A 19170-nucleotide genomic window follows, 5' to 3' on the forward strand; every position below is an offset into this window, starting at 1 on the left:
ATGTGGTTTTCGTCCTGGCCGTGGAACCACGGACCAGCTCTTTACCCTCGCGAGGGTGCTTGAGGGGGCATGGGAGTTCGCCAATTCAGTCCACATGTGTTTTGTGGATTTGGAGAAGGCTTATGACCGTGTCCCCAGGGGCACCCTGTGGGGGGTACTCCGGGAGTATGGGGTGGATGGCCCTCTGCTAGGGGCCATCCAGTCCCTCTACCACAGGAGTATGAGTCTGGTCCGTGTGGCCGGCAATAAATCGGACCAGTTCCCGGTGAGAGTTGGACTCCGCCAGGGCTGCCCTTTGTCACCGGTTCTGTTCGTGACTTTCATGGACAGAATTTCTAGGCGCAGCCGGGTGGTGGAGGGGGTCGAGTTCGGTGGTGGGAGGATCTCATCTCTGCTTTTTGCGGATGATGTGGTCCTTCTGGCTCCATCAAACAGCGACCTCCAGCTCTCGCTGGAACAGTTCGAAGCCGAGTGTGAAGCGGCTGGGATGAGAATCAGCACCTCCAAGTCTGAGGCCATGGTTCTCAGCCGGAAAAGGGTGGATTGCTCGCTCCAGGTCGGGGGTGAGTTCCTGCCCCAGGTGGAGGAGTTTAAGTATCTCGGGATCTTGTTCACGAGTGAGGGTAGGTCGGAACGTGAGATTGACAGGCGAATTGGGGCAGCATCAGCAGTGTTGCGGGGGCTTAACCAGTCTCTTGTGGTGAAGAAGGAGCTGAGCCGGAAGGCGAAGCTCTCGATTTACCGGTCAATCTACATTCCTACCCTCACCTATGGCCATGAAATTTGGGTAATGACCGAAAGAACAAGATTGCGGATACAAGCGGCTGAAATGAGTTTCCTTCGGAGAGTGGCCGGGCTCAGCCTTCGAGATAGGGTTAGGAGCTCGGTCATCCGGGAGGGACTCGGAGTAGAGCCGCTGCTCCTTCATGTCGAGAGGAGCCAGTTGAGGTGGTTTGGACATCTGGTTAGGATGCCCCCTGGACGCCTCCCTCGGGAGGTGTTTCAGGCATGTCCAACTGGGAGGAGACCCCGGGGCCGACCCAGGACACGCTGGAAGGATTATATCTCTCGGCTTGCCTGGGAACGCCTTGGGATTCTCCCAGATGAGCTGGTGGAAGTGGCTGGGGAGAGGGCTGTCTGGGCCTCTTTGCTGAGGCTGCTGCCCCCGCGACCCGGATTCGGATAAGCGGGAGACGACGAACGAACGAACGAACGAACGAACGAAAAGGATAAGCCTGATAATGCTCTGTTTTCTTTCTGTGTGCAATATTAAATAAATATGAGCAATATTTCAGGATTGCTTACATGGCCGAGTCAGGGCAAACTGATGCACACACGTAAGTGCGTCATGCACGCACAGTGCATGTATGGATTCAATCAATCCATATAAACTTTGAATATAAGATTAAATAGGGATTATTAATGTCTGTTATTTGTGTGCTCTTTTGAAAATCAAAATATGATCACCCCAGAATGACATATAGCCAGCATGTGTAGTTATTTGTTTTGATGCGCATGTCGGACTGTGAATTTAGGCTGAGTTATGCTTCTGTGGCAGACCTACGCATCAAAGGGAGACCCGATTTCCGACCCTTCGCTGTAGCCTGACGTGTATCTCCACAATTTTCTGACTTCGCATCACGTCAACGTGTGGAGACATGACACAAATGGACTGTGATTGGTCCACTCAGACTGTTGTTTCCTGTTCACCACAAAATCACCGCCATTTTCAAACATTGTTGTGCTACACGCAAAAATGGACCAAGCCGACGAGAGTATCATCGAAGAGGTCCCCAAGTATGACAACCTCTACAATGTCTCGTCAAGACATTATAAAGATTGCAAAATGGCAAACAATTCGTGGTAAGAGATTGCTGAAATTACGGGGCTGTAGGTCAGCGATTGCATAAAAAAATGGAAGAACCTCCGAGAGAAGTATGTATGTGTTTCGAAGCGAATGGCCACACGAAGCAGTGAGCAAGTCGGCCAAAAACTATCAGCTTTTTATCACTTTGTCGTATTTTTGGTTAGTGCGTTTTATCATTTATCATGTAAATATGTTTGCTGTGAGTGTGACTCATTTACATTTTACAGTTCAAGTATATGAAGAATGAAGAACAGGTTTGTTGTCAAAAGAGTTGTTTTGATGTTTAATTTTCGACTACAGACAGTTCACACACTTGATACATCATCACTGATTGAGAGTGCCTCGGTTCTTTTATGATAACGTGTTTACCATCAAGGCTTCCAATGCAGTTTGGGAAGTTCCATAGCTGCCAGAAATCTGCTATGGCTTCCCACTGGCAAGTTGTTGGACACGGCAAAGAAATCGGACAAAAGGACCTGCGCTTAGTTACAGACATTACAGTAGGATCAACATTTGTTGTTCAATGTTGATGAGCTGGAGATCCACATTCAAGCGTTCCATCTCTGTTGGCATTGTTGTGTAAACGGAAAAAAACTAGAGGAAGTCGACAAGAACCCCCAAACTGTACGAACAGAACGCCACACTTCTCTAGTGGCTTGGCAGTGAATTACAGAGCAACACGTTCCCTTGCTGCAGAATATCATTTTGAAGGACAACATATCAAATGCTCTTTGACACTGTAGTCGCTACGCCATCGCCGCAACGCAGAAGGATAACCTGTAGTGTGCATGCGTAATACTTGAACGGGCTCAACGGACAAAGGCAGTCTGAAGGACAAAAAAATCAGAATTGTGCATTAAGACCTCAAGTATGAACCTATTCTTAGAGATGTGCAAGGGTTGTCCTGCTGAAGATGGCTACCAATTACAAACTCGTCAAAGTAGAAGAAACAAAGAAGCAAATTAAGGAAATCACATTAAAAGAAAAACTTTTTTTTTTTTTTTTTTTTTTAAAGGTGGTCTGTATGTATCGGCTGATACCACATAGCCAGGTAACAGAATCTTATCAGTACAAAACTAGTATTTTAGTAGCGGTAGCTTAAAAGTTTTTTAACTCATTGGTGTTAAACACTCTCAGATGTAACCTGTATATTGACGCTTAGGCATGCTACGCAACTGTATATTCGTCATTATGGTGGGACTTTCATTGCTGCCAACTCTTCATTAAGAAAAGTAGCTATTGGCTGTCCTAGACGTCGTTAGATAGCGTCATCATACAATTTGCATAATTTCCATTTGCATGTAATTTTAATGGATGCTGTAAGAGAGAGGAATAATGTCCTAGGAGAAGCAAAAAGTGAGTTAAAAAAACACCAGAAAAAGTCAATAGATCTGTCGTTAGTCACTTTTGACCCAAAAAAAAAACAAAAACAAAAAAAAAGTAGCCAAGAGGCTCGCGAAAGTCGTCAGATTTAGCAAGAAAGTGCACCAAGTTGGCAACACTGCGTACTTGGAAAGATGATTTTTTTTTTTTTTTACTATACATGTAAAAATAACATGGTTCCAGGGTGCAAATATTTGTAACCTAGTCCCCCCCACCCCATTTTCATTAAATTATACCAAAAAAGGCCATAGCCTTCATTCCAAACCCCAAATTTAACAGCATATTGCTATGATACCACATATGATAGCATGTTGCTCACACAACATAATTAATTATGTACATTTTTTTTAATGTATTTATTTTAGGGCTGTCAAAATTATCGCGTTAACGGGCGTTAATTAATTTTTTAAATTAATCACGTTAAAATGTTTGACGCAATTAACGCAGATTACCCGCTCAGACAGATTTAAATGACGGTACAGTGAAACGCCACTTGTTAATTGTGTTTTATGGAATTTTGCCGCCCTCTGCTGGCGCTTGGGTGCGACTGATTTTATAGGCTTCAGCCACCCATCAGCATTGTGTAAGTAATTATTGACATCAACAATGGCGGGCTACTAGTTTATTTTTTGATTGAAAATTTTACAAATTTCAATAAAACGAAAACATTAAGAGGTGTTTTGATATAAAATTTATATAAATTGTACTAAAATTTTTCTTTTAAGAACTACAAGTCTTTCTATCCATGGATCGCTTTAACAGAATGTTAATAATGTTAATGCCATCTTGTTGATTTATTGTTATAATAAACAAATACAGTCCTTATGTACCGTATGTTGAATGTATATATCCATCTTGTCTTTTCTTTCCATTCCAAAAATAATTTACAGAAAAATATGGCATATTTTATAGATGGTTTGAATTGTGATTAATTACGATTAATTAATTTTTAAGCTGTAATTAACTCGATTAAAAATTTTAATCGTTTGACAGCCCTAATTTATTTCTTTATTTATTTTGTTTTTTTATTTTTATTTTTTTGATGCCACGATCTACCCACACAAGCGTTGCGATCAACTGGTATATCGCGATCAACGTAACAAGCACCTCTGTTTTAGAGTATAGACATGATATCAAAACCAAACCCTCTGCAATCTCATTATCCCGATGGAACAAGAGTAATATTTGTTCATTCTGCTTCTACTATTTTTATTGTTTACTTCATCTGATACACACGCACACACACGATTTTCCTCCAGGTACAGCCTCTCCGGTCATGGATGCAGGCTTTTTGATCGCCCCTCCGATCAAAGTGTTCAGCTGGTGGGGCTTTGGGTTTCAGCGACCGTCGTGCGACGGAAATGAGGCTCATTATTTCAATGTGTAGTCACACTTTCTGCCCATCCGCCCCAGGACCAGGCCATCTATCCATTAAAGGAAATCACTTTCAAAGGGCTTGTCCTTCCTTGGCCAAACACACACAACAGTCACACACAATGATGCATGGTCTCCATTACTGTACTGATGGACTAAAACTTTTTGACTGCTGAACTGTTTAATGTGCACTAACACAACTTTGGGGAGAGCAAACAAAGCTGAAAAAGGGCTCACTGAATGTAAATGGAATACAGCAAACTAGTGCTGCACCGATAGTATTGGTACTGATACGGCACTAAAATGATGCCATCGGTATTGGGGCATATTGAGAGATAACGTGGTGAACGTTCATTCATTCACTGCTAATTCTCCCATTTCAAGTGGATTGGACATCTAGCACTGTCAATGGCAGCGTGTGAGGTAAAAAATGGCCAAGATGCACCCTCCCACCAATTAGTATATCTCCAGCAGATGTTCAATCTATTTGAATTTGGAGTGATAGCAGCGAATGAACGACTTCACTTGACTTCCACTTCAAATGGCTTGGACGCCTGTTTACGTCAGTGGAAGCCAACGAATTGAAGCAGTATCTGACTGAGGCTACGTTACGTCTACACTAGGACGGATAATGGCCTTAAATGTGTTATTAGTTAGACTGTACGGCATGTATGCAACTTATCCGGATTGGTTGTTACACAGATAACGAAGGCGGGTAATATTACCCATCGCTTAGAGTGGACTGCAGTCTCTGTACAACTATCGGATATTAAGGAAGTGATATCATGGACCATGCCATCGCCATTTTTAGTGCTGCATGATGGCGTTGTAAACAATGGAGGAGGAGGATCTTAGGGTTGGGCATCGAGCATCAAGCCTCGATGGGAATCGGTTCTAACACACCGATGCTCCCGGAATCGTTCGAACTTTTAAAATTCTGTTCCTTGTTTCGATGCCTTGAGTGCCAAGCAGAAAAAAAATTGCTCGAGTTCAAAGACTGATATTTATATAAAAGTTAAAATTAGCTTCGTGAGAAGTTCATTTTATTTAAAAAAAAATAAAAAATCATCGAGAAGTTAAGAATTTAATATAAACTGCAATTTTTTTGACCCTGCATTTTTTTTTTTAACTTACCTCTTTAAGGAATCAGAATCGAGAATCGTTCGGAACTGCAATTGAACGTGGAATTGGAATCAGAACCGGAATCGTTCAATTTCAAACGATGCCCAGCCCTACATTCCTGCTCCTCTTTTCATTTCCACAGGCGGGCTCGCTCAACTTGAACCAGCTGTGATGAGCTGATCATGCATTCACACATTTTTCTAGAACCTTCAAATGTACGTCGCTATAATATGTTTTAATTCAGTGCCCATTTGTGGTCCTCCCATCACGGATTAGTTCATCGTTAAGTCTCCGATCAGCCAGCAGTGGGGCTGGCCCCTCCGGACAAAATGCCGGCCGAACTGGAGTATATAAAAATGCGTAGAAGAAAATCAAACCCCGAAAAGTGAACTGTGTGGTACCCAAGTCACAGAGGCGCTAGATCAGTTTCATTTTGATGACATTTCCGCCTCTCAAAACTATCGCCACATCCAGGAGCGCCACTGTTATGCACAAGCCCTCCTGACTGCGGTTTCTACTTCCAGGAAATATACGCAGAGCCACACCAAAAGTTTAGATTTGCTAATTTCCAAGTGGTGAATGCGCAACTGAAACATCCGAAGTAAAAATGTCAGGCTTTCGTTTTTGTTCTTTAATAAAGATTCATTTTAATCACAACTCGGCGACTACTTGTAAAAGCCGAGTGTGCCCTCAGTCCCTTCACTCTTGCGTGATGCGTTGAATTTCGATCACGAAAAAATGTCACGATGACGTAACACATGAGGTTTCTCTTTTCTATGCATGCGTAGTTCGCGCAAATGCAGGCATCCCTTGCAGAAGTGGGATGGGGGGGGGGGGGGGGGGGGGGGCTTAAACGCAACTTAAATGAAGTGCGGACAGGTATAAAAAATAGCAGAATACCCTGGAGAAAATGATCTGTCCTAGTCTAAACGTAGCCTAAGCCATGATAGCAATTACTTGACAGTCAAGTGATTATGCAGTAATTTAGTATTAAAAGAAGTAAACATTTCTATATTTCTTATAAAAATGCGGTCTTGCTGCAGTATCGGCATTAGCTGATACCACAAAACTGGGTGTCAGAATCTGTATTAGGAGCCAGAAAATGGCATCGGTGCAACATTACAACACACTGCAAGTGTTAGGTTGATATTCTCAAAAATTGCCCGTTTTAGAGAGGTAAAAAGTGACTATTACAAGAAGTTGAGGCATGCAGGGACATACCAATGTGGCTCCTGTGTGACGATGCGCTGCTCAGTTGTCCCCAAAGAGACACCATGCAGACAGTCAGCAGCAGCGCCTTTCTGCACATTCCCCGCAGGTCCCGTTCCTTCATTCTGCTACCAAAAAAGACAGAGAGGTCACTCACGGTCAGCTATTCTGCCACAAACTGAACATTCTTCCATCTACAGGCAGCATCAGTTGGAGACTTCCTGTGTCAACAGTTCAAAGAAAAAAATTGCAATGTTTTGATGTATTGTAAACACATACACAGACACTCTCAAATTGTAGGTGTCTATCTTTTGAAACGATGTGCACTGTAAAAAAATCAAATAAAATAAAACTTCCTGTAAGTCATGCTAACTAAAGATTCTATTTCATCCCTGCTGACTGCCAGAGAGCGGCGCTTTCAGCAGCACCCCTGGCGTTCATACAGGATTCACACATTTACATCGTAACTTTCGTTTAAAGTAGACATAATTCAACTTTTTAAGTTCTCCTAATATAGTTAGTTAGTTAGTTAGTTAGTTTTATCCCTAAGTCATTGTATAAAGTTAATATTGTGGACGTGTGAGTTGAATTAAAATGAGTTATTGCTTAAATTTCTGAGTAAACTGAAATGGAAATGATACGTTTTGTGAAATTAGCTACGGTGTCTCACTCAAGCTGTCTGCAAGCTTCACTGCCGCAGTGGCAATTAACTTGTTCGGAGCATTGTTATACATTTACTTAAACTACAGTCCAGTTTACTTAAAATGCTTAGTTCATACTTTTTAACTCAAGTCCAGATTAACATACAGCATTAACTTGATTATTTTGAGTTTTCCAATTTGAAAATTCAAGTGAAATTACAGGCGGCACGGTGGCTGAGTGCTTAGCACGTCCGCCTCACAGTTCTGAGATCAAGGGTTCAATCCCAGGCTTCGGCCTTCCTGTGGAGTTTGCATGTACCTGCGTGGAACTCCGGTTTCCTCCCACATACCAAAGACATCCATGGTAGGCTGATTGAACTCTCTAATCTAAATTGTACGTAAGTATGAGTGTGTGCGTGAATGGTTGTGTGTATCCTTATACCCTGCGATTGGCTGGCAACCGGTTTAGGGTGTACCCTGCCTACTGCCCGTAGTTAGCTGGGATAGGCTGCAGCACATCTCACATCCCTCGTGGGAAAAAGTGGCATGGAAAATGAATGAATGAAAAAAAGTGAAATAACTTTACTTTAAATTTCATGTTCAGCTGACTATTTTCATAGTGTAGGTAGGGCTGGGTGTTATGGCAAAAAAAAAAAAAAAAAAAAAAAAATTGGGATGTCGTCTAATATCACAATTTTTTAGAACCTAAATTTTCAATATTGTAGTTGTTAGCCTCATTTTTATGGTCATTTTTGAAAGGAAATTCCAGGTCAAGGCTGTCTTCAGATGAGCACTTAGCCATTTACTTTATGTCCGCTTTGCTCCTCAAATTGAATTGGCGCAGGGCAAGGTAGACCCTGATTGGTTGCTCTCATTTCCGCCACGTTTGAGTTGAGCTGATCACCGAAATCAATATAGGAATTTTCACCATTAATAATCACGATCATGTACAGTATCATTTTCTTCATCTTTCATACTAAGATGCGCCATTTGCGTGACACATTTAACTCATTTACTGCTAGCCAGGGCACCTCTTGATTTTGGCCTTCCTGGGTTCCGGGACTTATTTGAGCAGATCCGGCACCTCTCATCTATAGAAAATAATAAAACTATAAAAACATTTTTAAAAAATGTATTGTAACAGCCCAAAATGGGGGGAAAGATGGAAAGGAGTAGTTGATGGCTTTCTCCACTTTATTGTGGCAAGAAAAAAAAAAAAAAGCAATAAACAAAATAACAGCGGACTGCCGCCACATTCGACCGCTAACTTTTGCTTCTCGCTTGTCTCCCCCTTGCTTCCTACTACCTCACAGCTTTCCAGTCCCAGCATGTCTTAGACGGACCGTGCATACTTACTCACAAAAGAATGGGTTTGTGTTATGTATTGTAAACTCTTGTAAATATTGTTTTATTTATGTTTTACAAGTTAGACTGTACGTTACTGTAAGTCCCACCTGTGGTTATGTGGGCAATTGCCCGTGCTGTGCAGTGTATAGCCTAAATAGTTGTAAATTGTTGTCATAATATTTATACCAGGGATATTATCTGAAATTGAAGCTTGTAAGTCCCACAATATGGCGAGTGGCTATTTGCGTGTTGTTTTCAGTCCCATTTTCTGCGTGTGTTCCGGGACCTGTGCCCGTCTCATCATCACTGCTCTGTCATATGTACTTTGTGTTCCGGCACCTTATGATTTACAAATTAAGCACTGTTGCTAGCCCTCCCGCACAGAACAGGACTGCCGCGAGGGATGGTAATAGAGGCCTTAGTGTTAAACAACGCAGCCCCTGTTGTACTGTACTTAAGACAAACCAAGACTAACCCGAGACTAAGACCTTGAAAATGTGTTAATGGCAGGCTCAAATGTTAAAACACAACTTCATAGTTGCCCTGTGATACCAGAGCTACCCGGGAGTTCTTCAAGTATTCTCAGTCTAGTTTGTCTTTGGTCGGTAGTGCACTCCACCCCCGCGCGAGAGGCCCGTGGAGAGCACAATACAAGCGGTCCAATCAGTAGCTTATCTGGCTGCCAACACCGTGGCCCTACTGGACTCCCTCTCTCGTGTGAGAATCAAATCACAGCTCTGACTTTGAACTGCATTCCAGTGCTGCAATTCAAATTAGTCAATGTTTTTCCCTTGCAAGCATGAGCAAATGATGGTATTTTTTTTTCATTTTGTAATTTTTTGCCATGACTGTCTTTGTATTGAGTGCCAGAGAGTTCATTTGGAGTAAGATAAGAGAAATGGTAAATTTTATAGAGAGATTCTTGATCACAGATTTTGGAAATATCACCGTGCGTTACTGGGAGGACAGAGTTGCAGGGTTAGGGTCATTTTGGTGGTAATTTTTAAAGTCAACACACCTATCCTTACTTCAAAAAGTCAGTGAACTTCAAGCCTACAGGTTTTAGAAGAGCTAATCAGTGTCACATCAATAGCTGCGTTTCCATTACTCCAAGAAATTCGACAAAACGAAATTTCACAATGATAAAACTGCCAATGGAAATGCCTGAATTTTGAAAAAGCACTCATATATCGCAAAGGTTTTTACACTTTTTCTTGCGGCATTTTTTTCAGGGGTTTCAAAATTATATTCCAGGACCACAATGGAAACACGTTTTTTCAAATTTATATGTAACAGGATTCGACCTACCTGGTCACATGATCACATCTTCTTAATTATCTTGGACTAAACATGGTGCTGTACAGTATGGCAAAGAGATCGAACTTTTTCAGAAAACAGTTCTCAATGGAAACGCGCCTACGTCACAACTATACTATGCCGAAATTTTTCAAATATTGCTCCCGTAACGAAAACGCTCCTAATTAGACAAGATAGAAAGTATTACTTAATCCTTTTATGCACGAATTATGCTTTTTATTTATTTATTTTTTGACCTTTCAGGGTACTCATTTAACTTACCGCTTGCCATTGACAGCACTAGACTGGTAGGGGCGTTCATTTGCTCCTCCCAGTCAAAAGTGGTACACAAGTGCAAATGTTTTGGTAGCTCAAAAACACACACCAATTCTTAAATTGTCTCTTGTCAAGAAGTGTTGCCGGGGTTTACCAAATATCGCACAAAAGGGCTCTCAGGAGACCTGCAATTAAATACTTTTCACTTTTTAAAGATGGAAAGCATTGCAAAAGTTGACGTTAAGACAATTTGCCTGTAGACAGAGAAAGATGAGCACTGTCCAGCTCCTGAAAAACCCTTTACGTTGGCAGATTGTTTAACACTGTACACCAAGTGTTCAACTTTCCGTCAATTTATTACAGCTTGACACCACCCAAAATTAGGAAATTAAAACTGCCACGCATATTTTCAGTTTGAGCCCAAACAAAATTTCAGTCCATCTGAACATGGTCGTGTTCAGGTGGCCCGACGGACGACGCTTATTAGAGAAATGATTCAGGCAGACACACGAGGCGCGGAGACCAGGTGGCTCATCGAGAAAAACCTAAACTCATTTACTGATACTTCTTCTCCAGCTTGTGAACACTTTGTCATCTCCACAATTAATCAAGCCCCCGGTTGATCAAATTACGCTTCTGCACACAGTCTATATAAAAGTCACAATGTCAGAGCCTTTATGAAAACTCAATGACGTATGTGTTCAATGTGCAACAAAAGAGGATTTTATTCATAATCAGACTTGGAGTAGTATGTTGCTGTCTTTGTGGCATTTCATCGAAAACAAAGGCTAGGCCTTAATCGTCACAGATACAGTGGGGCAAATAAATATTTAGTCAACCACCAATTGTGCAAGTTCTCTTACTTGAAAAGATTAGAAAGGCCTGTAATTGTCAACATGGGTAAACCTCAACTATGAGAGACACAATGTGGAAAAAAACAGAAAATCACATTGTTTGATTTTAAATAATTTATTTCCAAATTTGAGTGGAAAATAAGTATTTGGTCACGTACAAACAAGCAAGATTTCTGGCTGTCAAAGAGGACTAACTTCTTCTAACGAGGTCTAACGAGGCTCCACTTGTTACCTGTATTAATGGCACCTGTTTTAACTCATTATCGGTATAAAAGACACCTGTCCACAACTCAGTCAGTCACACTCCAAACTCCACTATGGCCAAGACTAAATAGCTGTCGAAGGACACCAGAGACAAATTTGTAGACCTGCACCAGGCTGCGAAGACTGAATCTGCAAAAGGTAAAACGCTTGTTGTAAAGAAATCAACTGTGGGAACAATTATTAGAAAATGGAAGACATACAAGACCACTGATAATCTCCCTCGATCTGGGGCTCCGTGCAAGATCTCACCCCATGGCGTCAAAATGATAACAAGAACGGTGAGCAAAAATCCCAGAACCACACGGGGGGACCAAGTGAATGACCTACAGAGAGCTGGGACCAGAATAACAAAGGCTACTATCAGTAACACAATGCGCCGCCAGGGACTCAAATCCTGCACTGCCAGACGTGTCCCCCTGCTGAAGAAAGTACACGTCCAGGCCCGTCTGCGGTTTGCTAGAGAGTATTTGGATGATCCAGAAGAGGACTGGGGGAATGTGTTATGGTCAGATGAAACCAAAATAGAACTTTTTGGTAGAAACACAGGTTCTCGTGTTCGGAGGAGAAAGAATACTGAATTGTACCCGAAGAACACCATACCCACTGTGAAGCATGGGGGTGGAAACATCATGCTTTGGGACTGTTTTTCTGCAAAGGGACCAGGACGACTGATCTGTGTAAAGGAAAGAATGAATGGGGCCATGTATTGAGAGATTTTGAGTGAAAATCTCCTTCCATCAGCAAGGGCATTGAAGATGACACATGGCTGGGTCTTTCAGCATGACAATGATCCCAAACACACAGCCAGGGCAACAAAGGAGTGGCTTCGTAATAAGCATTTTAAGGTCCTGGAGTGGCCTAGCCAGTCTCCAGATCTCAACCCCATAGAAAATCTGTGGAGGGACTTGAAAGTCTGTGTTGCCCAACGACAGCCCCAAAACATCACAGCTCCATTTTGTCTCTCATGGTTGAGGTTTACCCATGTTGACAATTACAGGCCTCTCTAATATTTTCAAGTGGGAGAACTTGCACAATTAGTAGTTGACTAAATACTTATTTGCCTGACTGTATGTAAAATTTTACAGTTCCCACACAGTCAGAACCCTCCAATATGCACAAAAAACCCCTAACTTTTCCACATACTGACAGAAACTATTCCAAGTGGGCCAAAGCAGGAAGCGCGAATGGCAGCTACCAACCACCCGCTATAAATACCATTACATTTACAAGCTTTAGGTCAATGATGTGAAGCTGATGTGATATGAATAATAAAAAAAGCACAATTAGCTCCGGGTTGACGACCCGTGCCGAGGCTTTATTGTAGCTGCTCTGTAATTGTGCTTCCATTTCACGATCTCGTTTTATTTTCAATTTATGCTTTGTAAATGTGTGCTTTATGTCGCCTGTTGTGCGTTCTAATGCATTCAATGTCTAGTAAAGAAGCATTTGCCTGCTTTGTTATGCGCAAGGGCTCAATTTTTATTTTTTACTTAATCCACTTTGTTATTTTGGGATAACAAGCAGGCACAGGACTGCTTGCTGGAACGTTGAACGTCAGGGCGGAAAAAAGCCATGCTTTGATCGCGACCTGTTTTTGTTAAGAGAATTCTCAACGGTACTCATTATGGATAACTCGTAAGAGAATATATTGTATTTTGTAACAAAACTAATTTGTAGCTGAGTAAACTTCGTGTAAAAGTAACTTGTAATATTAAAAAAAAAAAAAAAAATTGTTGGACTTGTTAAAAGAGCAACTGTTGTACGAGAGAGAAATTATAGCTACTTAGTTTTAAATCGAAAAGTTATGCATTCTAAAAAATACAAGTTGTCAAGCTGAGACACCTACAGCACCCAAAAATGTCCCTTAACAGAAGAAGTGGTGTTGAAACTAAATGGAGTCTCATTTCATATGCATGTTCTTTTCTACAACTCCAAGCTACAGATTAGTTAGTTATATAATGTACTGTATATTGTATATGTTTTATATAAAAAAGTTTATATTTTCTACAAATCGAGGGTATATAGCTAAAGCTACGACTAATATTTTTTACAAATAAAAAGGTATTTCTGTGGCAATTACAAGACATTTTCTACAAAGATATTTCTGCTACAGCTAAAAATGTTTTGCTAAAGCTACTAGTTACATTGTCTACCATTCAAATGCATTCCTGCTACAACTACAAGTTCTATTTTCTCTACACACACATTGCATTTTCGACAAATTGAAGGTATTTTTGCTGCAGGAATAAGTTATGTTACGTTTTCAACAAATCAGAGGTATTTTTGTTACAATTACAAGTCATTTATCAACGGATAAGCAATGCTGTCAGTATGTAATCACTTAGTAACGCGTTACTGTAAACGGATTACTTTCTTTCAGAAACGAGCAATATAACGCGTTCATTTTTCCAAGCCAGTAATCTGTTTAAAGTTAGTTTCGTTAATGCCTGTGCGTTACTATTTTGTTGTTGCCTCATATTGTTTGTAGAATGAAGTATACTGTTGTTATGTACGAAGAGCATTTGAATCATTGTAGTCATGTACGAAGAACATTTGAAAAGAAAATATTGCTCTTGAGTTTGGGAGTGACATCACATGTCACGTTTTCTCATTGTGAAAAACAAAAAAACAAAAACGGGTCACGTGTATTACCATGTGAGCCCTCTCTGCCATGGCGGTCAACAACATAGCCTCGCTGCCTCGTCAGAATGCTAACAGTGAAAGGCAGGAGATATACCACAAACGGCTGCATTTGCTCACTAGACATACAGCCATTACTTCACATTTCTGTCCAGTAAAGATGACAAAAATATCTCTGTGCGTTGCAAACTTTGCGCTGGCTCAAAAAGACTGTCGCCCGCTAAAAACTTGACATCCAATTCAAAGAACCGTTGGAATTACAACACCTCACGACAAAAGTCGAAACAAAGCCTACAGGTGACGAGACAGCCAGCACTTCTACAGTTTGTAACCACCCTTTATGTACAGTTTAAAGTTAGAGTTTGCAACCATAGGTGTAGTTTTACTTTAGTGGGACTGGGGGCAAAACATGTTGATGACGCCGACACAAAAGTCAAGAGTTTGGACACACCTCATCATTCTTGCATTTTATATATTTTCACTACTATTGTAAATTCTTACTGAAGACATCAAAACTATGAGCGAACATGTGGAATGGCAAAAAAAAGTGAAATAACTGAAAACAGGTTTTATATTCGACTGTACATTCTTCAAAGTATCCACCTTTGAGGTGTCTCCAAACTTTTGGCCTATACTGTATATATACACATCTTGACACTCTTCGTGCTTAATAAACTGTTTAAGCTCAGTTGTTGTTGATAGCGTTTAAAACCTTAGGTTTAAAGAAATTCCTAATGTCCATCTTGCCTCCTCAGGTGTAGTTTGGGGTAAGCAAAGCAGAGGATAGTCTCTAAGGTGTTAGTCACGCGATCTGTTCGAAAAATGATTTTGACCCGTTACGAAATATGTTGAAGGATTCTTGTTCATTTCATTAATTTTTGTTGTTTGTTTTATTGCTTTAAAACTTTTATAGACAACATTTTAACGGCTAGGTCTTTATTTTAAAGGGGAAGCTCAGAAAGTTTGACATTAGGCTTAAACCTGGAGTTAGCGGGGGTTTAATTAGTAGTTGGTGTTGATTTGAACAAATTCCGTGCAGTTTGTGAGTTATTTGTTAGTTTCAGGGCTCCGGAGTGGCTAAGCTAGCGCGAGTCAATGGTGGTTGAAATCAACTCCATTGAGTAATTAAACCCCCGCAAACTCAAAGATTAAGCCTTATGTGAAAAATTCACTTACATGCGATGCAAGGACTCTGTTGTTGTTTTTGTTGAGGCAGCAGAAGGAGAAAAATTGGTACAAATTAACTAATAAGTTACTCTTAAAGTAACTTAGTTACTTTGATGATAAAGTAATAAGTAAAGTTACTGGATTACATTTTTGAGGTGTAATCAGAAATCAATAATTAAATTACTTTTTAACTAATCCTTGAAAATTTTGCAAATAAGTTATAATTTTGTTATTCAAGTTACCCTACATTTTCTACAGATGCAGGTAATTTCTCCTACAACTACAAAATGTGTTTCATAAAACTGCAAAGTGCACTTGTTGCAACTACAAAATTTATTTTTAACAACTACAAGGTTACTTGAGCATAAAATTTACGTCCTATGTCTTCAAATTCAGTTCTTACAGTACAGGTATGTAGTAAGTTCAGCTACTTGTGTAAAACAAAAAAGAAGAACTTAGAAAATACATTATATGAGTAATGATTCAACTCTTTTACTTCAGTAGAAAAATGTTTTTAAAAAAGCGTATATTTTCTATAAGCAATTTCAAAACTGTTTAGAATACATTTTTAAAATATATGATTAAATGTCATGAATAAATAATACTAAAATAGCAGCGACGCGCACATGCAGCGGCACACCTACACATCAAATTTAGGTGCGCACTCGTGGGCGCGTGTCAGCCAAAGCATTTCCAGCTGATATGGAATTTGAGGCCGGCTGCAGCTGCGGGGCAAAACAATAATGCTTTTGTTTACGTCTCATCTAAACGCCATCGCACGACTTTGCCGCGGAGACGACGTGAAGTTGACACGCGGCGACGCCTCGGGCCGAGCCGTTTCTCCTTGGCGCTGGCAGCCCGTAACGGCAGCACGCACAATGTGTGACATCACAGTTGGGGGAGCGGAGGAGGGGATAGCGAGCTGAGTATTCTTAAGACTGTGGGGCAAATTAGTGGTGTGCGATACTTACAGACGATATCAATCTGATACAAAGTAGATGTAGGGGCAGACTTTTGAAGACAACATTTCAATTAAACTGGGAGAACTGACCGTTTGGCTGAATGCTCTTCTTTAAATGCTATTGAAAGTTGTAAACGTCCAATCCATTTTGACTGGAAAGGGACAAAGGGAGGAATGTCTAGCGCAGTCAAATATCGCAACATTTGGTATCAATTTGTATTGTCACAAATTAACTAATTGCAATTAATTGATTATTGTAATCAAAGGTTCCCACTATGCGCTTGTTTCCATTGTAACTGCACATAGTTACTTCCTGTTTTGGTCTCGAGTCACAAGTGCTAAGTGTTTTGGGACTGAGAAAGGTGTGACGATCGCGGATGCACATTCGAGCGTAGTGCAGCCACCTGTTGAGATGTGTGCGTCCATGAATGTACGTGAGTATTTTTCCTTCATTATAGAGGGTTCCAGCGATAGGTTGGAGTCGCTGTTCGTAGCTTTGCCATTGCAACGGCGGGTAGTCATCGCTTCTCACCAACATATTCGTGTTGCACATTTATGCCGTGAGGTGACGTGTTTGTTTAGCATCTTTGGGATGTGTTGTCAGTCCAATTGAGTGTAAAGTGTTTAGCTGCTGCCACGTTTTGTGGCCAAATTGACTGCGTGTTTGTTCGGCGTACTTCCGTCTTGTGCGCGCACATTTGCGCCCACCCCCACCTTTGTGTTTATTGCACTGTGCAATTCATTTGTGTGTTGCTGATTATTCTGCAGTCAATTTGCATTATTTTACATTGGCACTGATATGCTGTTAACCCTCACCCCTAAACCCTAACCCGAAGTTCAGATTTTTTTACATTAGGCTTAATCTTCAAGTCACCTGGGTTTTAATTAGTCGGTGGGGTTGATTTTAACAAATTCCATGCAGTTTATCAGTTATTTGTTAGTTTCAGGGCTCTAGAGTGGCTAAGCTAGCGCGAGTCAATGGTGGTTAAAATCAACTCCATGAGCTAATTAAACCCCCGTTAACTCGAAGATTAAGCGAATGTGAATAATTCTGATCTTCCCCCTTAAATTCAGTTATCAGAAAGTCAATTAAATTCAATGAAATGTTTCTGTTGTCATACTTATGTTGCGGCAGCAAAGGGAGAAAAAAAAACGGTAAAAACTAACTGATAAATTACTTTTAAAGTAACTTAATTACTTTGATAATAAAGTCATGAGTAAAGTAACGATTACTTTTTTTTCATTTAAATTTTTTTTTTTTTAATTACTTTTTCAAGTAATCTGTGAAAACATTGGTATTAATCTAGGTAGATTTAGTATTAGAATTAGTGTTTACTGGTGGTCTTTAAGGTAGTGGTTCTCAAATTTTTGTTGCACAGTACAAAAAAAACATGTTTTTGGCGCAACAGTGAATGAGAGGTGCGAAGTCAAAAGAGAGCATGCGTCACGTCTATTTTTGGACCATTTAGTAGTTGGAACGGTGTGCGGTGTGCCTAAAGTTTTTGGGGGTGAATTTTCTATGTAGGGAGCTGTGCTTTGCAAAGCATCCCAATAATATTAATAATGACAGTGTCTACATTTACATGGACACATTTATGCCCCAACCAAGTCCAGTCCGATCAAGATTTTATCCCAAATGGGAGCTGTGCTTTGTCGATTTACTGTATAATCCCATCAACGCATATGAAAACATTTATTAGAAATTTCTAAACAAACCGTCTTTACCGCGCATGTCTATGTTTCTGTTATTCCCAGAAGCTAGCAGAAGCAGAGCGAGCAAAAGACATGGCGGGTGCAAGACTGAACTGGTCTGTATCTGAGTCAAGGATATTAAAAGACCTTAAAATTGTTGTAAGTCCCGACTGTAGAAAAACAGGAAAAATATGTGAAATAACGCTAACGTTTACAGTAGAATTGGAAACTCTTGCCGGTACATTCGGAAAAGAGTGAACTCTGATCGAATTAAAGAAATGTTGTCACTGTGTAACACTGTGCAGGGAAGTCTAGCTTTTAATATGATTACAAAAAAAATTTAGAAATTTTTTTACACTTAAAAAAAATGAACACTAATTGAAGTTTCGGCCCTGCGGCTGGTTCTAGACTTTATTATTCTTTCTGAAGTTTTTTTTTTTTTTTTTTAAATACTAAGCAAATAGACGGTAAATATGAAAAGACCTCGAGGCCGTTAGCGCTGATACCTGTATTATGTCTTCTTTGAAAATGCAAAATATGGTCTGAATCAGATACGAAGCAAACACACATCTGCTGATATGGTCGCCTCTAACTTTGTGTGTTTACTTTGTATCTGAATCACCCATATCGACATACAGTAGTACCTTGTTGACTTTGAGAAACATGAATAGAAAGTACTGTATGACGGTACTGTGCTGAGGAAACTAGTCAATAAAGCTGAATAGATGCCACCTCCCACACTCACATGTCAATAAGTCCAAAGTTGAGTCGAGTTAACATTAGCCGGAAAGCATATTTTTATTTTGTGCGTTTCCATGCGACACTCAGGTATTCAATTCGCTTCATTGACCTTGAGGTTAACTCGTGACGGCTTCTAAAATCAATTTGCCGTCTGCGTTGAAAGCCTTTTTAACATTATAAGGAGTGTTTGCAATGAGATCGCCTTGCCCGAGGGATTGACTGCAGTCGTGCATGTGTGTGTAGAGCTTAAAAACCAGCAATTCATTTAATATTGAACGTCTCGATACACAGCAGTGTAAAAAACAAACACTAGGCAGTCTTTCAATCGCTGCATTC

General features: G+C 40.5%; 1 protein-coding gene across 3 annotated transcripts in view; it reads right to left on the reverse strand.

The window, feature by feature from the left end:
- The window catches only part of tafa3a (TAFA chemokine like family member 3a), a 219731-nt gene that overhangs the window by 116078 nt on the left and 84483 nt on the right, over positions 1-19170 (reverse strand). For 2 of the 3 annotated variants that reach the window (XM_057847169.1, XM_057847171.1), the window contains exon 2: positions 6968-7083. In XM_057847169.1, the coding sequence (XP_057703152.1) occupies positions 6968-7079 (112 nt within the window). In that variant the 5' untranslated portion in view covers positions 7080-7083. The remainder of the gene's footprint in view (positions 1-6967; positions 7084-19170) is intronic. The other variant, XM_057847170.1, reaches the window with a different exon arrangement.

The sequence above is a fragment of the Corythoichthys intestinalis genome, chromosome 9 (assembly GCF_030265065.1).
Source record: "Corythoichthys intestinalis isolate RoL2023-P3 chromosome 9, ASM3026506v1, whole genome shotgun sequence".
In the NCBI taxonomy this organism is placed as follows: Eukaryota; Metazoa; Chordata; class Actinopteri; order Syngnathiformes; family Syngnathidae; genus Corythoichthys; species Corythoichthys intestinalis.